At 41.1% G+C, this 18,739-nt stretch overlaps 1 protein-coding gene across 4 annotated transcripts in view; it reads right to left on the bottom strand.

The window, feature by feature from the left end:
* Nucleotides 1-6,945: 6,945 nt before the first annotated feature.
* Nucleotides 6,946-18,739, bottom strand: part of LOC121283200 (activating molecule in BECN1-regulated autophagy protein 1-like) — a 508,780-nt gene continuing 496,986 nt past the window's right edge. For all 4 annotated transcript variants that reach the window (XM_041197450.1, XM_041197453.1, XM_041197452.1 and 1 more), the window contains one exon: nt 6,946-7,733. In XM_041197450.1, coding sequence (XP_041053384.1) covers nt 7,222-7,733 — 512 coding nt within the window. In that variant the 3' untranslated portion in view covers nt 6,946-7,221. The remainder of the gene's footprint in view (nt 7,734-18,739) is intronic.

The raw sequence follows: 18,739 nt of genomic DNA, 5'->3' as shown, positions 1-18,739 counted from the left end.
AACAGTCTGGCTTATTGCAGTGCCAACACCCTCTATGAGAATGCTCCTGTCATGGAGGTGCAGTGGAGGCCCTAATAGTCGCTCGATTACAGGAGGATGATGACAACATGCAGTGAGGACACTCCATAGTTCTTCACATAGCCTCTGAGAATGTCTGATTCCTGTCTGGCCGAGGGTAGCTTGCTTACACTTCATGATCAGGGTCATCTCAGCCATGAAACTTTAGACGCATCTGATGCTGTGTCCGCCTTCAGCACCTCAGCCCTTCAGGAGCTGGTGCACAGCATCACTGGTCACAGGTGCTGGTATGATGGGGGCCAGCCCCAACTTAAAGGTGCTGAGAGCACACAGAGAGTATGAGAGAACTCTGTGGCACTGCCCACTACATTCTAGCACCAATGACCAGCACTGCTGAGGTGCAGGCATCAGTGATGTTTCCAGGGAGTGAGGCTGGACCATCAATTTCGTCTGAAGGCTGCACACAGCACAGGGAAGAGGCCCTGGACTGAGACACCTGCCTTTTATCTTGTGCAGAAAGGTTTCACATCTGAATGACAAGTACACTGCTCAACAGAACAAGGAGCCACAGGCAGGGAGACATTCTTAGGAGTTTATTGACAATAGTGAACAGTATGTACAAGTGATTAACACCCATGGCCAGGCTGTGCAACTACTTTTACCTAACTTTCCGAACCCTGCTACTACATCTTGGTGCTCCTCGGACATGTACAGTAGAGATGGAGGCAACCTGCTGACTGACAACTTTGGTGGGCATCCTCTGGTGGGCTGAGACTTGGTGGGGCCCCGACCTGCTTTTAGGGTCCTGCTGTGTGGCACCCTCCTTGGCCTGTGAAGCTGGAGCTGCGGAGATCACAGGAAGAGGGGATTCGGATGGCCCAGTCTCTCCCAGAGTCACCTGGGTGGATGGCTGAGTGTATTCCTGCTGATCCTCCTCCGTTTGGGTGCCTGAGGGCCCCTGGCTGACTCTGTGAGCAGAAGGGTTGGTGGAGTGAGATCGAGCTGCCTAGCACCCCTCTCGCATACACACTGTTGGAGGCCAACAATGGCATCAGCGATGGAGTAAAGCCCGTGCAACAGTGCAAGAGTGACACTATGGACCAAGGTCTCCATAGTGGCTGCCATCCTGCCAGTGTTGGCCTGGGTGCGTTGCAATGCCAGTGCTCACACCTCAGCCGAAGATGGACGGACTCCTCCATTGTGCCTTGCAATCTGAGAAGTGCAGCAGACATCCCTTCCTGATGTTCCCTAGTGTGCATTTAATAGGGAGGCGATGGCGTAGTTGTATTGTCGCTGGACTGGTTATTCAGAGACCCAGGGTAATGCTCTGGGGAGGTGGGTTTGAATCCTACCAGATGGTGGAATTTGAATTTGATAAAAATCTGGAATTAAAAGTCTAATGATGAGCAAGAAACCATTGTTGTAAAAACCCACCTGTTTCACTAATGCCCTTTAGGAAAGGAAATCTGCTGTCCTTACCTGCTCTGAATAAGGGCAATTAGGGATGGGCAATAAATGTTGGCCTAGCCAGCATTGCCCACATCCCATGAATGAATTAAAGAAAAGCTCCAGCAACTACGACATGACCGAGTCCGGAGGCTTGTCATCTGACTTGGACTCAGCAACATTCTGGCCTCCAGCAGTCCTGAGTGACAGTCACCTGGGAAGTCCCTGCTGCCATCTGCTATGGATCAGAAAGTGCGATGTGCACACCAGATTGTGATTCCAAGGGTTCTCTAAAGCTAGGTCCCACCGAGGTGTGTCTCTGAGCTGGTTGTGGGTGATAGGTCTTCAGGGAGGATGCCTTCAGATTCCTCTTCAGAGGTTTCTTTGGGGCTTGATTGGAGGTCCTGGGTCATGGACTCTCGGATATTTGGTAGATGTTCCTGCGAGAACAAGGGGAGATAATTGGTGGGTGGTGGTGGCCTATGAAAGAGGACATATCACTCACAACATAGTTGTCTGATGGACGTTGCACTGCTCGATCCTCACTTGGTAAAGCAGCACCAACCTCACTGTCAGCACAGGACTGGTCCTGGTCATTGCCAGCCATCTGGATGGCTCTGTTTTCAAATTCTGTCAGAACTTTGATCTCTGGCTAAGCTATGCTAAGTGATAATAGAATCATACAGCAGTGAAGGAGGCCATTTAGTCCATTGTGCCTGTGCCAGCTCTTTGAAAGAGTTGTCCAATTAGTACCAAACCTGCTGCGTTTTATCCATAGTGCTGCTGTAGCTATTGCCAGCTTGAGTCATTTGAGAGAGGAGAGTACTCCCATTAGATTTATTATATAAAGGCCAGAGTCAGGATTTGGAATGAACACAGAATAATACAAGCACAAAATGCCAAAATGGCATTCCCATTCATTCCAACTGCATGGATGTTCTGGTCGATGTTTGAAACTTGTTGTGAAATTTATTGGGAATCAATGACAGAAAGAACTGTGCTGAGAGAAGACCCATCACCAACCATTAGTGAAACTAAGCAGCAAATTCTGTCTTTTGTTGTCTTTACATCACCTGTCCCAGCCATTCCCAATCATCTATCCTCAGTTCAACTTTGGGCATTGGAATCAAAGCGGTTGGAAATCAAAGGGGGACTAAAACATAACACAATGTTTTTAAATCATTTCTTAAATACCAGTTGTATAAACCTGAATATGCGTTATATTTTGGTGTGAAAAACAGCCACAAACCTCAGTCACTTAAAATATTTTATTCTCCTAGTTTCCTGACCAACTTTCCTCCTTCAACCCCTATTATTAGAAAAAAGTTAATTGGCCGCATATTTTATATGCTGAATCATTTATTCAATTCCACACGTGAGCATGGAGATTCGAAGAAATTTTTGCATCCCATCCCTATATAGAAATACAAACATGTGGAAGATTCCCAGCAATAATCAACAATGCTGAGTCAACTAACTCTGTCATAAGAAAATTGGTTAACTATTATCTGGGATAAGAGCAGGGATTACGGTTATTGGAACAGGATATTAAAACTTCATGTAATGTAACTCTGTGCTGCTGGGAGCAAGGCACTGTGGTAAACAGTTGGCCTGGGATCAGTAATGGAACTGTAAGGATGGAGAGAGATTCTGCAGCGTTGTCCAATTATCTTCGGAGGTCAGAAGGCATTTCGCATAACTTTCCCTCAGGAAATTAAATGGGTTGCTTGAAATCCATGATAGGGTAGACTGTACAAAGTCTTGGGGAAAGAATGTGCAAACATCCTGTTGCTGTTCCATATTTTATATCCTTACGGGTAAAGGTCCCTGCGCACATAATAAGGGGAAAACACCGTTATGGTGCAGCAATGTAAATTATGAGAGATATAATGAAAGAATTTGTGCACATATCACTTTATCATGTACATCAGGAATTTCAAAAAGTGTTAACATAATTAATTATTTCTGAAGTGTTGTAACTGGTAAATAGACAAACATAGTAGACATTCTGCATAGAAAATCCCACAAAGAGCATATAAAATAGGCGGCCAATTAATATGTTTTTAATAATAATAAAAACAAAAAACTGCGGATGCTGGAAATCCAAAACAAAAACAGAATTACCTGGAAAACCTCAGCAGGTCTGGCAGCATCGGCGGAGAAGAAAGAGTTGACGTTTCCAGTCCTCATGATTCTGTTGAAGGGTTATGAGGACTTGAAACGTCAACTCTTTTCTTCTCCACCGATGCTGCCAGAGCTGAGTATTTCCAGGTAATTGTGTTTTTAATAATGGTGTTTGAAGGAGGAAGGTGGGCCAGGAAACCAGAATTCCCTGCTCTTGTTACAGTGTAATGGGATCTTTCTTCTTAGGCAGTCCCTCCAGCTACAAACACATGAATTAGGAGCAAGAGGGGGCCACTCGGCCCTTCGAGCCTCCTCTGCCATTCAATAAGATTATGGCTGATCTGACTGTACTCTCCCTCCTGCCCCTGATTACCCTTTGCCCCCTTGTTTAGCAAGAATCTATCTACCTCTGCCTTTTGAGGAAGGGAGTTCCAGAGACTCTCCACCCTCAGAGTAAAAATTCCATCTCGTCTCTGTCTTAAATGGGAGATACTTTATTTTGAAACCGTGGCCCCTAGTTCCAGGTTCTCCCACAAGAGGAAATATCCGCTCCACATTGACCCTATCAAGTCACCTCTTACTAAACTTCAGCAGATACAGCCCAGCCTGTCCAATCTTTCCTTATTAGATAATCTGCCCATTACTGGTAGTAGTTTAGCAGACCTTCTTTGAGCTGCTTCTAATGAATTTACATCCTTCCCTAAGTAAGGAGACCAATACTGTACACAGTATTCCAGATGTAGTCTCACCAGTGTCCTATACAACAGAAATTAACCTCCCTACTTTTGTATTCAATTCCTCTTGCAATAAATGATAACATTAGCTTTCCTAATTACTTGCTGTACCTGCACATTAGCCTTTCATAATTCATGCACTAGGACAGTCAGATCCCTCTGAACCTCAGAGCTCTGTAATCTCTCACCATTTAGATAATATGCTTCTTTTTTATTCTTCCTGCCAAATTGGACAATTTCACATTTGCCCATATTATGCTCTACTTACCAGGTCTTAGCCCACTCACTTAACCTATCTATGTCTATTTGTAGCCTCCTTATGTCCTTTTCACAACTCACTTTCCTACCTATTTTCGTATCATCAAAAAATTTAGCAACCATACCTCTGACCCCTTCATTCAAGTCATTTATATTAATTGCAATATAGTTGAGGCCCCAGCATTGATCCCTGTGGCATTTAACCACTATTTAAATCCCGCCAATCAGAAAAAAGACCCATTTATAGCTACCCTCTGTTTCTTGTTAGCTAACCAATCTTCTCTCTAAGCCGATACATTATCCCCTCCACCATGAGCTTCTGAGATTGAGGAGGACTCATTTCCACTCTGGTTCAATAGGTTCCAAGTCAGCTGATAAGTTAAATGTGCGATTTGCAGACTCTGTCACATGCAGGGTAGGTAGTGATAGTAGGGTTGGGTAGATGGGTTGTTTGGAGGTTTGTGTGCTCTCTTCAATGCTGCAACATCACCTCAACACATTCCTGACGAAGTCTCTCAAGATGTCTTCTTGGATGAGCCTTCGCCATTTTGTTGACTCCCATGAGTCAGACGGAATGTTTGACCTCTTCAGGGATGCTTTGAGGACATCTCTAAAGCGTTATTGGTAGCATCCGAGTTCTGAGTAGAACAGTCGCTTTGGGAGTCTGGTGTCAGGTGTACTACATAGCCCACCCAGCAGAGCTGACTTTGAGTGATTAACACCTCAATGCTGGGAAAGTTGGCTTGGGAGAAGATGCTGCTGTCGGACTGCCTTTCTTGCCACTACATTTGGAGGATCTTGCGAAGGTACCACTGTTGGTACTTCTCCAGTGCTTTGTAGTGGCTGATGTAGGCTGGCCAAGTCTCTGAAGCATATAGGAGTGATGGGAACACTGCCGCCCAGTAAACCATGAGTTTAGTCACGAGTCTGAGATCATGGTTCTCAAATGCACTTTTCCAGTTGGTACATTAGAGGCAATGATGAATTTCATCGTCTATGTCTGATTTTGAGAGGAGGCTTCCAAGGTACATCAAATAGTGCACATTTTCCAGGATCTCAGTATTGATCTTAACTTACAGGGGAAGGTGTTGTGCTATGGGAGCACATGGATCTTTAAAATTGAGCTGAACTACTGGAAAACATAGATGGGGCCTCAATTAACACCTTATTCTTACAGTTCTATACTGACTCAGCTATTGAAGGGGCTGCTTAGATAAAAATTGCCTAAGGGACAGAAAGCAGGAAGTATTTGGGTATAGTTGCTTTTCTAGCAGCTTTGTCTAAGAATATTTTCAGTTGCGACAACTAATCACTACACAGCATCCACTTGTGCATGTAACAATTAAAATATTTTAAAATGCTTTCACTTCCTTCACTGAAGGCCTCTTTACTAGATACCTTAATGGAGCTCGGCTACAGTCTTTCCATGTTAAGGATTGTTTCCCCTGCAGGATTTTCTACTTACTTTTGACGTGGCCCAAGATTGTGTCAGAGTCTGGTATCACATCCTCAGTCGAATGGGCAGTCCCAGAGTCCTAATGTACATTATCTGATTAAAATCTCTCACTTGATGACAAGCATTAAGCCGTCACAAGTCTGTAGTGAGTGAATTGGACAACTTTGTTTTACAGCCGGGATGTTTAAGACTGATTTGATAGAGGTGTTCAAAATCATAAATGGTTTTGATAAAGTAAATAAGGAAAACTCAGCTTCCAGGAGCAGAAGGGTCAAGTAACTTGAGAATGGAGATTTAAGGTAATTGGCAAAAGAACCAGAGATGATGAGGAAAAATATTTTTATGTAGAGTATTATGATTTTGAATACATTGCTTGAAAGGATGTGCAAACAATTTCAGTAATAACTACCAAAGTGAATTGGATAAATATTTCATACGAAGAAATTTAAGTGTTATGGTGTAAAATAAGGGCATTGGGGCAAATTGGGAGTGTTTTTAAATAGCTGTCACAGGCACAATGGGCTGAATGGTCTCTGTTGTATTATCCATTGATTATGTGCTCAAGTGGTTATGTGCAGTGGGATTTGAATGCACTACCTTCTAACAGAGAAAGTGTGCTGCCAAGAATAAATTAACAACATTAAAATGATGCATTACTTTAACAATATTAAGATATACAAATTGTTAGTTTTCAAACACTTTTATTTAAAAAGGTTTGCCTGATGCATTTTGTCTGAGAGTTATTTTGCTGTAATTCTTACTTTGGCCACATCAGCCAAAGTCAGACAGGTCAAAACCTTGAAGTATTTACTCTTATAGTCCATATGACAAAAAGGAGAAAGACGCACATTCTTAAAAATGTGATTTCACCAAGTTTAAATTAAATAAATCACATTTGCAATGGTCTTCTTCCAGTTTTTAAAGAGTTTTTATTTGTTATTGTGATCTTTGGTGTTCACATAGTACGCCATTGCTTGCACTTGACTATATTCCATTTCTCTAAAATAACAAGTTACCAGTTTACAAAAAAAAGGAAAAAATATTCAACTTATCAACTTAAATCACATTCTACTAAAAACAAATAAGTGGAATTTCCTTGGCTGGTTTAGCTAGGTTCTACACATACAAACCATGGGACATGCAATTTTATTATTTCTTTTGCTCTGAACAGCAGAGCACCTAATTCTACCTCCTGCCTGAGCCCCTGTCGTCAGTGCCATGATTATCAATATTGTTAACAATATGGGGGCTGTGTGTGCTGACAGAGTGGAAAAGGGCGTCTGTGTCCATAGAAGTGGTCGGCTGTTGACCAAAGCTCCCGTCATCCCCAAGGCTGCCACTTCCGCTGAGCTGCTCTGCTGTCTGATCCCTTTCGCTATTTTCTCTGAAGTCTGTTGTTAAGTTGTTGGAGCTGCTGGGTGCAGCAGAGTCCATTAGAATCTGACTGTAACTGCTGTCCATTTCTGTTCTGCCTTGGTTGTTTGGCGGGTGCGCGCTCAATCTCACCAGCGCTTCATTCCCGGTCTGTGAGCCGCGGTGTATCCGGTGACTGACGATGATGTTGTTTCCAAACCCTCCCATGGAGGCTGTGGTGGTTCCTTGTTCTCGCTGAACAACTGCTGTCATCCAACCCTCAGCAATTAGTCGGCGGATGCGAGACAAGGCATCTTCTCCTGGAATGTACTCCGGTGCATCTCCTAAAAAGGACAAAGAGAAAAGATTTTTGCTTACTTCTGATGGGATGCCTCAACAATGTGTTCCTGGGATGATAAATTGAAAATACTTTGATACTTCAAACAAAATATTCCAGGATGCCTTTTCTTGGAAATCCATTCTTTACCTAGGTACAAGTTTACTCTGCTTCCTCTCCGAGAGATCTCAATTCAACTGTTAATTTTCCATTTACTGCCTGAGAGCACCAGCAAACAGCTTCTTGACAAACCTCTGCTTTTGTGGCTCTTGACCCTCTTAATTAGGATGTGGCAAAAGCCAATTTACCCTTCCTTTCCTCCGACATGGCAAAATGATTGCTGCTGCTATGTAGCAATGATTGAAAGCATTAAATTAATGTGCGAAGATCATAGGGAGACATCAGAAACACTTAAATGAAATATCCCCACTTTTATGTCAATAAGGGGTAGGAAAACTCAACATGCCATCACAGAATAAGATTCACTTTCACTCTTGATGGAAAATCCATATTATTACTCAAGCGAAGACTACTGGGCAATTTATAAAGTGGGTTTTCCATGTATACTTTGTGTGTACAAGAGGCTTGGGGTATGGAGAAGAAAAAATAAATTGGAATTAGCATTAAGATCAAATCATGCAACCCTTCCCACAACTCTTTGCCAGATAAGACTAGCTGCCACCTTGAACATCCTCGCAGTGGCGATTAAGCGTTCAACTTATTGGTCGTAGCAGTTCTTAAATATTTGATTCTCTCATGAGTAGGCCATGGACATAGTAAGAGTATTTTGATGCCGATCTGTAGAAAGTCAAAAGCACATAAGCATCCTACCAAAATTCACCAGGGTTCTTGTTCAGGATAAAACAGAAAAGCCCGTCATGTATGATTTGATTCCACACAGCGAAAGAAAGAAATCAGACAAGTGAAAAATTGGAGGGCAAGTTACCATGACTGATATTGGATGTCTCTAAGCAGAAAGATATAGGGTGCAAATGGCAGAGAAAAACTTGCAGGCTCTCTGCCTGCCTGTCATGCAGACTCTCTGCCTGCCTGTCATGCAGACTGCTGTGGAGAAGAGGAGAATCTAAAGGCGGAAAGTTAAACTCTCAAAGTGGAAACACAAAATATAAAACAATCCAATTCTAAAAAGAATACCAATGCTGACATTTCTTTCAATTTTTTTCCAAGCTAAACCGCATACATAGTATGCATTGATATTAATACACATACAGAATATGCGTCAATACTAATACACACAAGTCCTTCCCATCTAAAGCAGCAAACCTAATTTTTTCACAGAACCAACTCTGCTTGCAATATATATCTGCACAGGTGCTCCAGCTTGAGATGACAAATATATCTCTGGCAGTTTGCCATACAGTGCACTTCAATTTTTACAAAATGACCACACATATACAATACCCAGTCATGCAGACAACTGCAGAAGCTCACTATACAAATACATAACTGTGAATATTATAATTTTGTATCTACATTAGAAAAATATTGCAGTACTTTAAATTGTAATATTCAGATCCCATATGAAAATCATGCATTGCAGTTCTTGTAAAATTTTCAAGAGGTTTGCAGCAGTCATGAAATCATATCATTGCCATTTAAATTCTGTCAACCTGATAGAGAAATTAGAGGCAGAGGTAGGGGGAGAAAAAGGATTAATTTATTACTGATAATTGGTGTATTTAACTGTAGATGATCACTTGATCGTCAGAAAGTGATCATGTCAGTGTAGATGGTATCATATTCGTGACATGGAGCACACTGATCAGATCTTGTCAAGTGTGTCAGCCTCAAACTTTGGAATTATATGCCAGATTGCTTACGGAAACTTGGAATCCCAGGACTGGTTGTTGTACAAACCCTAGTTGTATAGAGACGTAAATGGAGAGCAGAGAGTTATACGGACTGCTATATCTAGATGTACACTGCAATGGAAGATGAGCTAGGTTATAAGAAACCGGGAACAAAAACAGAATTACCTGGAAAAACTCAGCAGGTCTGGCAGCAACGGCGGTGAAGAACAAAGTTGACGTTTCGAGTCCTCATGACCCTTCAACAGAACACTTGAAGGATTATGAGGACTCGAAACGTTCTTCTCTGCCGATGCTGAGTTTTTCCAGGTAATTCTGTTTTTGTTTTGGATTTCCAGCATCCTCAGTTTTTTTGTTTTTATAAGAAACTGGGCCTGGATGTACAATAAGTAAAAAAATGTGATTTATCAATTTCCTGTACTGTTGCTATACATTCACGATTGACAACAGCTAACAGGACAGTCAAAAAGCACCAGGGCTAGTGTAAGGTTTTAATTAATGGTTGGCTTTTCACAAGTTACAGCTGGATTGACATCAGCAGCATTCTACTGCACATTTGAGACCAGTATCCGCCCCAACAGTCCAGCAAATAGTGTCACTAGATTATAGCTTTATGAAGAAGCTTATCTTATCACTGCACTGTAAGAGATGCATTATCAAACATATAATAGAAATAGATAACTAGCAGTAATTGTCAAAGTAGTGTTTTAATCGAGAGGGTCAGAGAATAATAAGCCGCTGAGGTTTCAGAGCTATGTTTTGCATCTTCTGATATTTCTGTTTTATAATCAGTGCACAGTATCTATTATTTTATGTACAAATCATTTACATTTTCCATTAGAATCAGCCACAGATGCCCATTTTCCTCTAAGTAAGCCATCTGAATTCATCAACTGGCTACAGCCTTGCAATTTCTTCCTGTTATTTTTACTGCATCACCTATTTGATTCCGATCTCTCGCATTCTGAATCCGAGGAATAAAACTGCTTAAACAACTATATCTGGATGCCTGTGACGAATGTGAATTGATAGGCAGTATATTTATTTGCAGAAATAACAGGTTACACAGCTGGAAATACCCAATCACATGGATTCAATGAAACAGATTATAGCACAAAACTTGAGAATGAATTATACATACATACATGTCCAGAGAAGGTTGGCTGTTTGACCTAGCAGACATTTTTGATTTACTAATATATTCTCATATTTCTCATATCAACTCAGGCTCAGGATTTTCCTGGGTTTATTTTCAAAGTTCCAGCATCCTTGCTGTTACCTTGGCAAAGAGCAAAGCAGACTGTTGCCACCGAGACTTTGAGGGCTTGGTATGTTAATGAGCATGCCCATATATTAATAAGATAGCCATTCAAATGGCTATTCACACAATCTGAGACATTAAGTAATAAATACATTATCTTATTTCAATCAACATTCAAGATGGAGGGACAAACCGTTCTGTGGAGTTGTCTAATAGAAATCCACTCTTAGGAGTGCAGTACCTGATTTAATTGGTAACCCTACAGATTAACCTCTGACTGGCTCAGAATTCCAACTTCCTGTCCAGAGAAAGCACAAAGGCTCACATGCTAAGATCAATTGGGAAGTCTGCTATGAAATGTATGTCCAGGGTTGTGCTGGAAATTAAGATAAGGTTGGTTGTATTGCAACTCAGCCATGCCACAACAAAATGCAAGGCCCTGCACTTACTCTCTAGGACAGGGTGACCTAGTTTAATTTTTTTTTACAAAAGTCAAATGCTGCAGATACTGGAAGCCTGAAATAAAAACAGAAATGTTGGAAATACTCAGCAGGTCTGGCAGCATCTGTGGAGCGAAAAACAGAATTAACGTTTCAGGTCGATAACCTATCATCAGAACTATTTTTTTTTCTGTATTTGCCAGAAAAAGGTGAATTTACATTTAGGTATGGTGAAATCAGTTAGAACTGTAACTCTGTACTAAATGTAAAATAAAGCAGCTTAATGGTCCATAACTGCCTTATGTCACTAAGGTGATAATCAGTCCTCCTTTTAGAAGATTGGTACAGTGCAGATGAGGGCACATATGGATGATCACAATTTCCAGCTTCCATAGGAAAGAAGTCTCACTGTTCTTCTTTCTCCCAAAGTTTTGCTATTTTCTTACTAGATATTGGGCAGCAAATGTGAACTTGTAAATGTAATGAATGTGGTCAAGATCTGCTCATGGGCTTGACCAGCACTGCTGAACACAAGGAAATATCTAATGCATTTTCAAAATATGTGACGTAAATAGATGACAAATATGTATACTGCACACAGAATTTTCCAGCGATTGATGCCAGAGTATTTACAAATAATGTCCTTGGTTGAACGTCAGCATATGACAAAACAGAGTGGACAGGCAGCTCAATTCTACACTTCCAGACTTTCTGATACATCAATTCTTGTGGTTTTTATATTCTCTGAAACTCTCAGACTTTTGATCTACACGGAAGTCGAGGGTTATGAGAGTCGGGCAGGAAAGTGAGGTTGAGGCCACGATCAGATCAGCCATGATCTTATATGGCCTACTCCTACTCTTTATTATGTTCTTGCTGTTTTTCATGTAATGTGCAGCAAACATATAAATTATTAAGCATACCCTCTTAGGCAGTTTACAATTGATTATTTGGTGAATGTTGGTTACAGATCAATAAAATTAGTTTGAACCACCTAGATTTGGAAGCAACTAGAAAGAAAACCTCATTTTTGGCTGATGATTATCTTTCTCATAAGTTTTCAAGCATGCAGTAGATTGTGGCGCTTTTTTGTATACTTTACGCCAGGCAACTATTCAGAGGAAGTTTTATTTCATTTTCTATCAGTGAAGCATTCATAGTTTCTCTGTCCAGCAGGCACTGGTGGAAGCACCTGCCATCAATTAGAACTGCTGACAAATCCTGGCTGTGCATGAGGCAGGACTTGCAAAACAGCAGATGAAAAGACAAAACAGATTTTCTGGCACTGAAAAATTTCCTTGCATTTTCAGATAGAAATTCTGGACAAACTCAGGCCTGAAGGGAATATGATTTTGTGCATCAGCATTCTGCCTCAGTACTGATGAGGAACCTCAATGTCAGAAATCTAGACAGGCTGAAAGTATTCTCCACAAACATGTGTCGTTCAAATTTAAGTTCTTTTTGTCAGGGAATGAAACATGATTTGCATTTTCCTTAGTACAGTTAATCTTACTGGACAGATCGAGTTTAGTGAAATATAGTTCCACATGTTAAGAGGATTAAAATAAAAGGAACATATACACAACACAATTTCTTTTGTATACATGGATCTCCTTTGATGTTCTTAAGTTGAATGAAATGCTATTCAATGAGGAACAGAATATTGTGCATTAGGCACTGTGCATCGTTATACTGTTACAATGCAGTTGTGTCACTTTAAAGCTGAAACATTCAATTATTAAGTGAAGATAGCATTCACTTAATTGATTTTTTACAGATTGGAAGGTACTGCTTCATTCAATATCCAGGTGAATTACTGGCTTCATTTTTCATATTCACAGTAATGCATATGCGCTAGATACAATTTATTTTATTTGGCCTCCTGTCCATTTGACAGAATTGGCGTCAGGTCATTTGCTAATTGTAGAAATTAGCAAGAATCTAACTGGCTCTGCGATCTTGTCAGACTGCGGCATGTGACCAGTTATTGTTTAATCTGGCAAGAGTGGAAAGACTGTTAGGAACTGCTTAGTCTTTCTTACTGTGTGATCCACACTGCAGGTGTGAAGGGGGGCATAGGATCTGCCAAACTCTCTAACCTCAGTAGGGGCACTAGTGGTTTGTCCTCAATTTTGGGATTGATGTGTTGGCTCTGTTCATGTCTACAAAGAGCAAATGCTAGGAGTTTCCCTGGTCTGTACACATTATTTGACTGTGGGGTAGTGGAGCATTTATCTAGTACCTATACACAGTACATTGATTAGCACTCCCAAAACTTGGATTAGGGCCCAGACAGCATTGGCCATTTAGCTGAAGTTCCAGGCTCACTCACATTCCAGCTTGTTCTGGATTTAGAGCTTCTTGCTGTTTCTGATGACTGATTCTGTTGTTTCAGGCAATGCTGAGGAGGTATCAGGTTTCTCATTCTCAGAATTGGACAAATTGAGTGCAGATAGATTTGCAGCCACTAAGGAATGAGAGGTAGGTGCCAGTGTTGGAAACAGTGTGTTTTGTTTGTTTTTAATTATTGACAGTTGTGAGCGATGTTGATAGCATTATTGTTGCAGCTCTGCACCTGCACCAGGTAATGCTGCTTCAGAAAGAAGTAATGAAGTATGAATTATGACCTGTATCCAAAAGAAACAAAAGCTGAATACTTCCTCTGCTGGGTAGAAAGCCTGCCACTTTTCTACAAGATCTAGTTCCCTGCACCACTGATGCACTACTATAGCTAACCATCAGGGTATGTGAAGTTGGTAGGAAGGTTATTGAGGCATGGTGATAAAGCACAGTTTAGATCTCCTTCCAATATTATTGCAATTACCAGGTGGATGGGAGGGGAGGGGAGGGGAGGGGCGAATGATAGTACAGTTGCAGGAAGTAGGAGTACCTTAATAGCTGTTCTACTATTCAGCTTTTGATGAAGATAAATCTTCCAATGGGGTAGTACTGTCTGCAGAGAAGGTTAGCTGCTGCTTTTTGATTAGGATGACCACCTTTGTTTTTCGAAATGAATGAGGACACCCTGGTTTGGTCAACCTAGTTCATTGGCTCATTCAATATTACAGCACAGCAGGTCATATCACATGGATGTGTTAGCTCTTTTGAAGAGCAGTCTAGTTAGTTCCACTCTCCTGCTCTTTCCCCATAAATCTACAATTTTGCTATGGGAAAGTACTCTTTTGCATAAAAAACTGAAGAAAACACAGCTTGGGACATCAAATATAATAATGTGATTTACGTACGAGAGCCCTTTTAAATTGAGAAAAAATCTTAATCAGCTTTCACTAGTATATAAAGGGCATGGTGGTGGCTCGGGGAATATGAGGGGCATTTGTGGTGGGTGGATGGTGAGAGTCTGAGAGCCTGACATTCATCATTAAAACTGGGCCAATGTCCCAGGAAACAGAGGTCTGTATTCTAGCCTGCCAGCCGGGGCATCTGCCTGCCTCAGTTGTTACCTCGGCATGTCTATGAAGGCGGCGGACCTGATTCCATCCTGCCCCCACCATTCTGAGCAAAAATACGGTGAGCAGGGGGCCTTCTTAAAGGAGACATGCCTGCTGGGTCAGGAAGTTCATGACTCGACCTTTCCATCAGTTTCATGAAAATCCCACCTGTAGAATCAAATAATTTCACCGTGCAAGAGCAAACCATTTGTCCGGCTGTGCCTAAAGTGGCTGTCTGAAAAAGGATCAGTCTTCATGCTTGTTTAAGTTTAGGGATATTATTGTAACATCAGCTTTACTATTGCTTTATTTGACCCAGTGTACCAAGGAATGATCTGCAATTCTGCACACCAAGGTTGTGGTAGGGGATTTGTCCTTGGCTGGGGTCCCTCGGAGTGTAAGTGGAAAGGTTCCTCTCTTATTCTGACGCAATAAATTCCCTCTACTTTGCATGCTATGTTCATATGTTTCCTCTTTTAGAGGCAGAAGTGAACCAAAAACCAAACTGCACCCTAAGTTCTACTAGCTGAACCCTTCCTTGGCCTCTTCAGCAGATGGGCACTGTTGATAATTTACTTCAGATATTCCAGCTGCACCTTCATAATGCCATTGATCATGGAGATATTAGATCCTGGCCTAGGGCCTGGTCTCTTGCTGCTGCTGATTCCCATCTGCACACAACTAACTTGCTTCTCCCAATCCTGCTGTATCCTCATATCCAACATTACCCATGCCCTAAAGACCATCACCTCCACTGCCAACCTACCATTAGTGCTTAGAGGTGTATTCCCAACCATTGCAGAGAAGTGCTGCAAGTGATTCAGGACTTCCAATATTTTTACTGTTGTAACTTTAAATATAGTCCCCTGCAACAATTGGACTGTTCTCTCTGTCTTACCACTGGCCTGAGGCCAGTTATAAAGTCATGGTAATGGTTAAGGTAGGGGGTGGGTGTTACTCAGAAGGGTTACTCCAACATTAATCTGGGGGAAACCTATATAATTAAAAGTAATTATGTCGTTGCGTTCTAAATAGTACTGGTTCCTCAAGTCAGTGGTAGGAAAGTATAAAATTTTCCTCCGTTCTGGATCTTCCTGCACAATTGAATCCCATTGCTCGGGATCATTTATACCCTTCCTTTTTTCTTCATTGCCCTCCCCAGCCATCAGAGGGTTGTTATTCTGTGAAATTCTCTTCCCCAGAGAGCAGTGGAGGCTGGGTCATTGAATTTATTCAAGGCTTAATTAGATGGTTCCTTTGTCTGTCAAGAATCTAAGGGTAATGGGGGGAAGACAAGAAAGCGGAGTTGAGGCCACAATCAGATCAGCCATAATCTTATCGAATGGTGAAGCAGACCTGAATGGCCTACTCCTTCTCCTATGTCCAATGTCCCTACAAAGCAGTACACCATCACATAATCTCATCAATTCTTGCAGTGCTAACAGGGGAGCAGAGCTCACGGCGGCTTGAGAGGACTGATGCACAAGATGATCAGCTAACCTTCTGGCACACAAGCCCTGTGTATACAGATTCCAGATAACTGGTTTAATAAAGTTAAAGTTGCCATGGGCTGAGGCAGGGAGCTGTTAATGGTCAACAGTTGGATTTGCAGTCATTACCTCTCTGAAAATGACAGCAACATCAGGATGTTAGACATGTGTAGATGAGCACAGAAATCCTGAAGTTATGGTCAGGCTGTGCTGTAGCCAGCCCCAGAACAGACAAGCAATGAAATCAAAGAGAATTTCAACCTTTCTGCCCCACTTTGCCATTTGAAACCACAAACATTTAAACCTTCTTTAATCAGGTGTAGCTGGGTTTTTAATGGCAACGTGATTAATACAATTTGATGAATAACAGAACTGACGCTGAAAAAATAATTTTATAATCGTGAAGTGCCATTAAATGATTAATTATTTTAAGTGTAATTTGTAAAAAATTCAGAATATTTTAGCTACTACTTTCATTGCATTTGAATGTCCCATTTTTTATTTGCTCTATGTAAAAAAAAGTTAAAAGTCATTTTGTTTTAATTTCTTATTGAGGTGGGTGGGGGGAGAGGATCTGTGAAAATCCTTTAATATGATTGGTTGCCTGATGAGATAACTCTAGCTCTGTGCTGGGAATGCCCAATAGAGAATACTTCAATCAGGTCCAGTATCACAGCGCGATGATACAGGGTGAAATTCCTGCCAGAGAGATCACTGGATCTCTCAACAATATGCAGTCAGCGGTGAGCAACCCTGCTTTGTTGCTAGTTGCAAAATCCGGCCCAAAGTTTAGTAGAGACAATAGTGCAGTACAGAAGACCGATTTACAGAATGCAATCTTAATTCTGGAGTAAGAATGTTTATTTGCACGTTTGGGAATGATTTCAGCACAGTAATCATATTGACATTGAAGTATTGTTAAACAGCCATCTAACCCCTGGAAATATTACTAACATTAAGATAGATAATTTCACTCAATTTCTGCGCAAGTCATGGTTGAAAATGCAGTGACAAACACCATAAAAAAGAACTATACTTCCAATTTGGTGTGACTCAGTACCACACTACTTTGATACACCTCTCTGCACAATACAGATAGGGTTATCAGAGTTAATCAACAAAGAATTAACTGCTTTTGTTAGGAGTCCATATTACATTCACTCTTCAAAGCAATCTCCCATCTGGGTTTAAATCAGGTGGAAAAAACAAACAGATAGCACTTTTTCCATTGAGAAAAAGAAGTCTATTCCAGATAAACAATCTTTATTTTAAATACGAAAACAAAAGGAACCAGTGGTACTGCTAAGCACAGATGTCATCTAATGCGAGGTAAAAACTGGGCATTTCATAATAGAAAAAGTGTAGTTATTATTTCAAATGCCTAATGTTTGAAATAATGCTGCGCAAATTCAATCTTGTGTTTTTTTCAATGTTTTTCAGGTAAACCAAAGAAACTCAGGATCAGGGCAGGCACCATTCTTCTTGGAAGCAAGAGAAGCCTACTGATGTATGCTGGGAAATTCTGAACGTGCTTAGAATCCGCACATTTGGCTTGTAACTCCCTTCGCCTGTCCTGGGAAAAGAATATCTGGTCAAAGTCTAGGATTCCAAGATAGACTGAAGCTTGAAGCAAAAAGTTTCAAGAAGGAACTAAAAGACACAGAAGACAATAGAATTAGCAAACTTAATCGTTATCGTAAAAATATATAATTGATTAAATTTTATTTGCAAGCCTATTTTACACAGCAAAATTTTTCAAATTTACTGAGAGGAAAATGGAATGAAGTGTTTGGAAATTACTCATTCAACCCTTTCTTTCTTGATTCCACTAATTGGTCTGTCAGAATCACTGGCTAATTCCTTAAGTCCATCATTGTTTTCCCCACTTTTTATCTATATAAAGAGGTGATGAGTGAGTAAGGTCACCAATTAGTCATGATTTACTGTTATTTTATTTTGAGAAAATCAACATGATGGAAATGAGAGATGGAAATTTAGGGCACTTCCAGGAAGTGGTATGCTATGGCTATTTGGTGTAGGAGGCAGTTAAGAGTGAGTGGAGCCAGGCATGGAACTTCAGAATGGGAGTACCAACATGGAGTAAGAGAACTTGAGGCTCTCTAGGTCACCCATCTCTTGCAGCTCAGTGTAGAGCTTCTATCTATCAATGCAGAGATCCCAGTTCCTACTAAAGTACTATTATAGGCAATGATACAATTCTACTATGCTCTCACTTTTCAGAAAAAGTGACTATTTTGGAGCTCTGTCTTACACACATTTACTTACTGTTGACCTTCCGATGTGACAAAAGCACATAAGCTCCATGCAAATAAAGCTCAATGAACATGGGAAGCAGTTGTTTGTAAATACTGAATAGTTTTGCATAGAATAAAGTGATTATTTGTAATAACAATCTGCAAAGGGTAAATAGGGAAAGGCACGGAGTAGCTGAGGGGATAGTACTGGAGTCTGAGAGCAGAGTGAGAGTGAGGAGTGGAAGCAGCGCAGGGGCTTCTGGTGTTTGGGCGTGTTGTCTTGGGTGTA

The sequence above is a fragment of the Carcharodon carcharias genome, chromosome 10 (genome assembly GCF_017639515.1).
Source record: "Carcharodon carcharias isolate sCarCar2 chromosome 10, sCarCar2.pri, whole genome shotgun sequence".
Lineage (NCBI taxonomy): Eukaryota > Metazoa > Chordata > Chondrichthyes > Lamniformes > Lamnidae > Carcharodon > Carcharodon carcharias.
The sequence above is the reverse complement of the archived record's forward strand: the minus strand, read 5'-3'. Positions and strand labels throughout refer to the sequence as shown.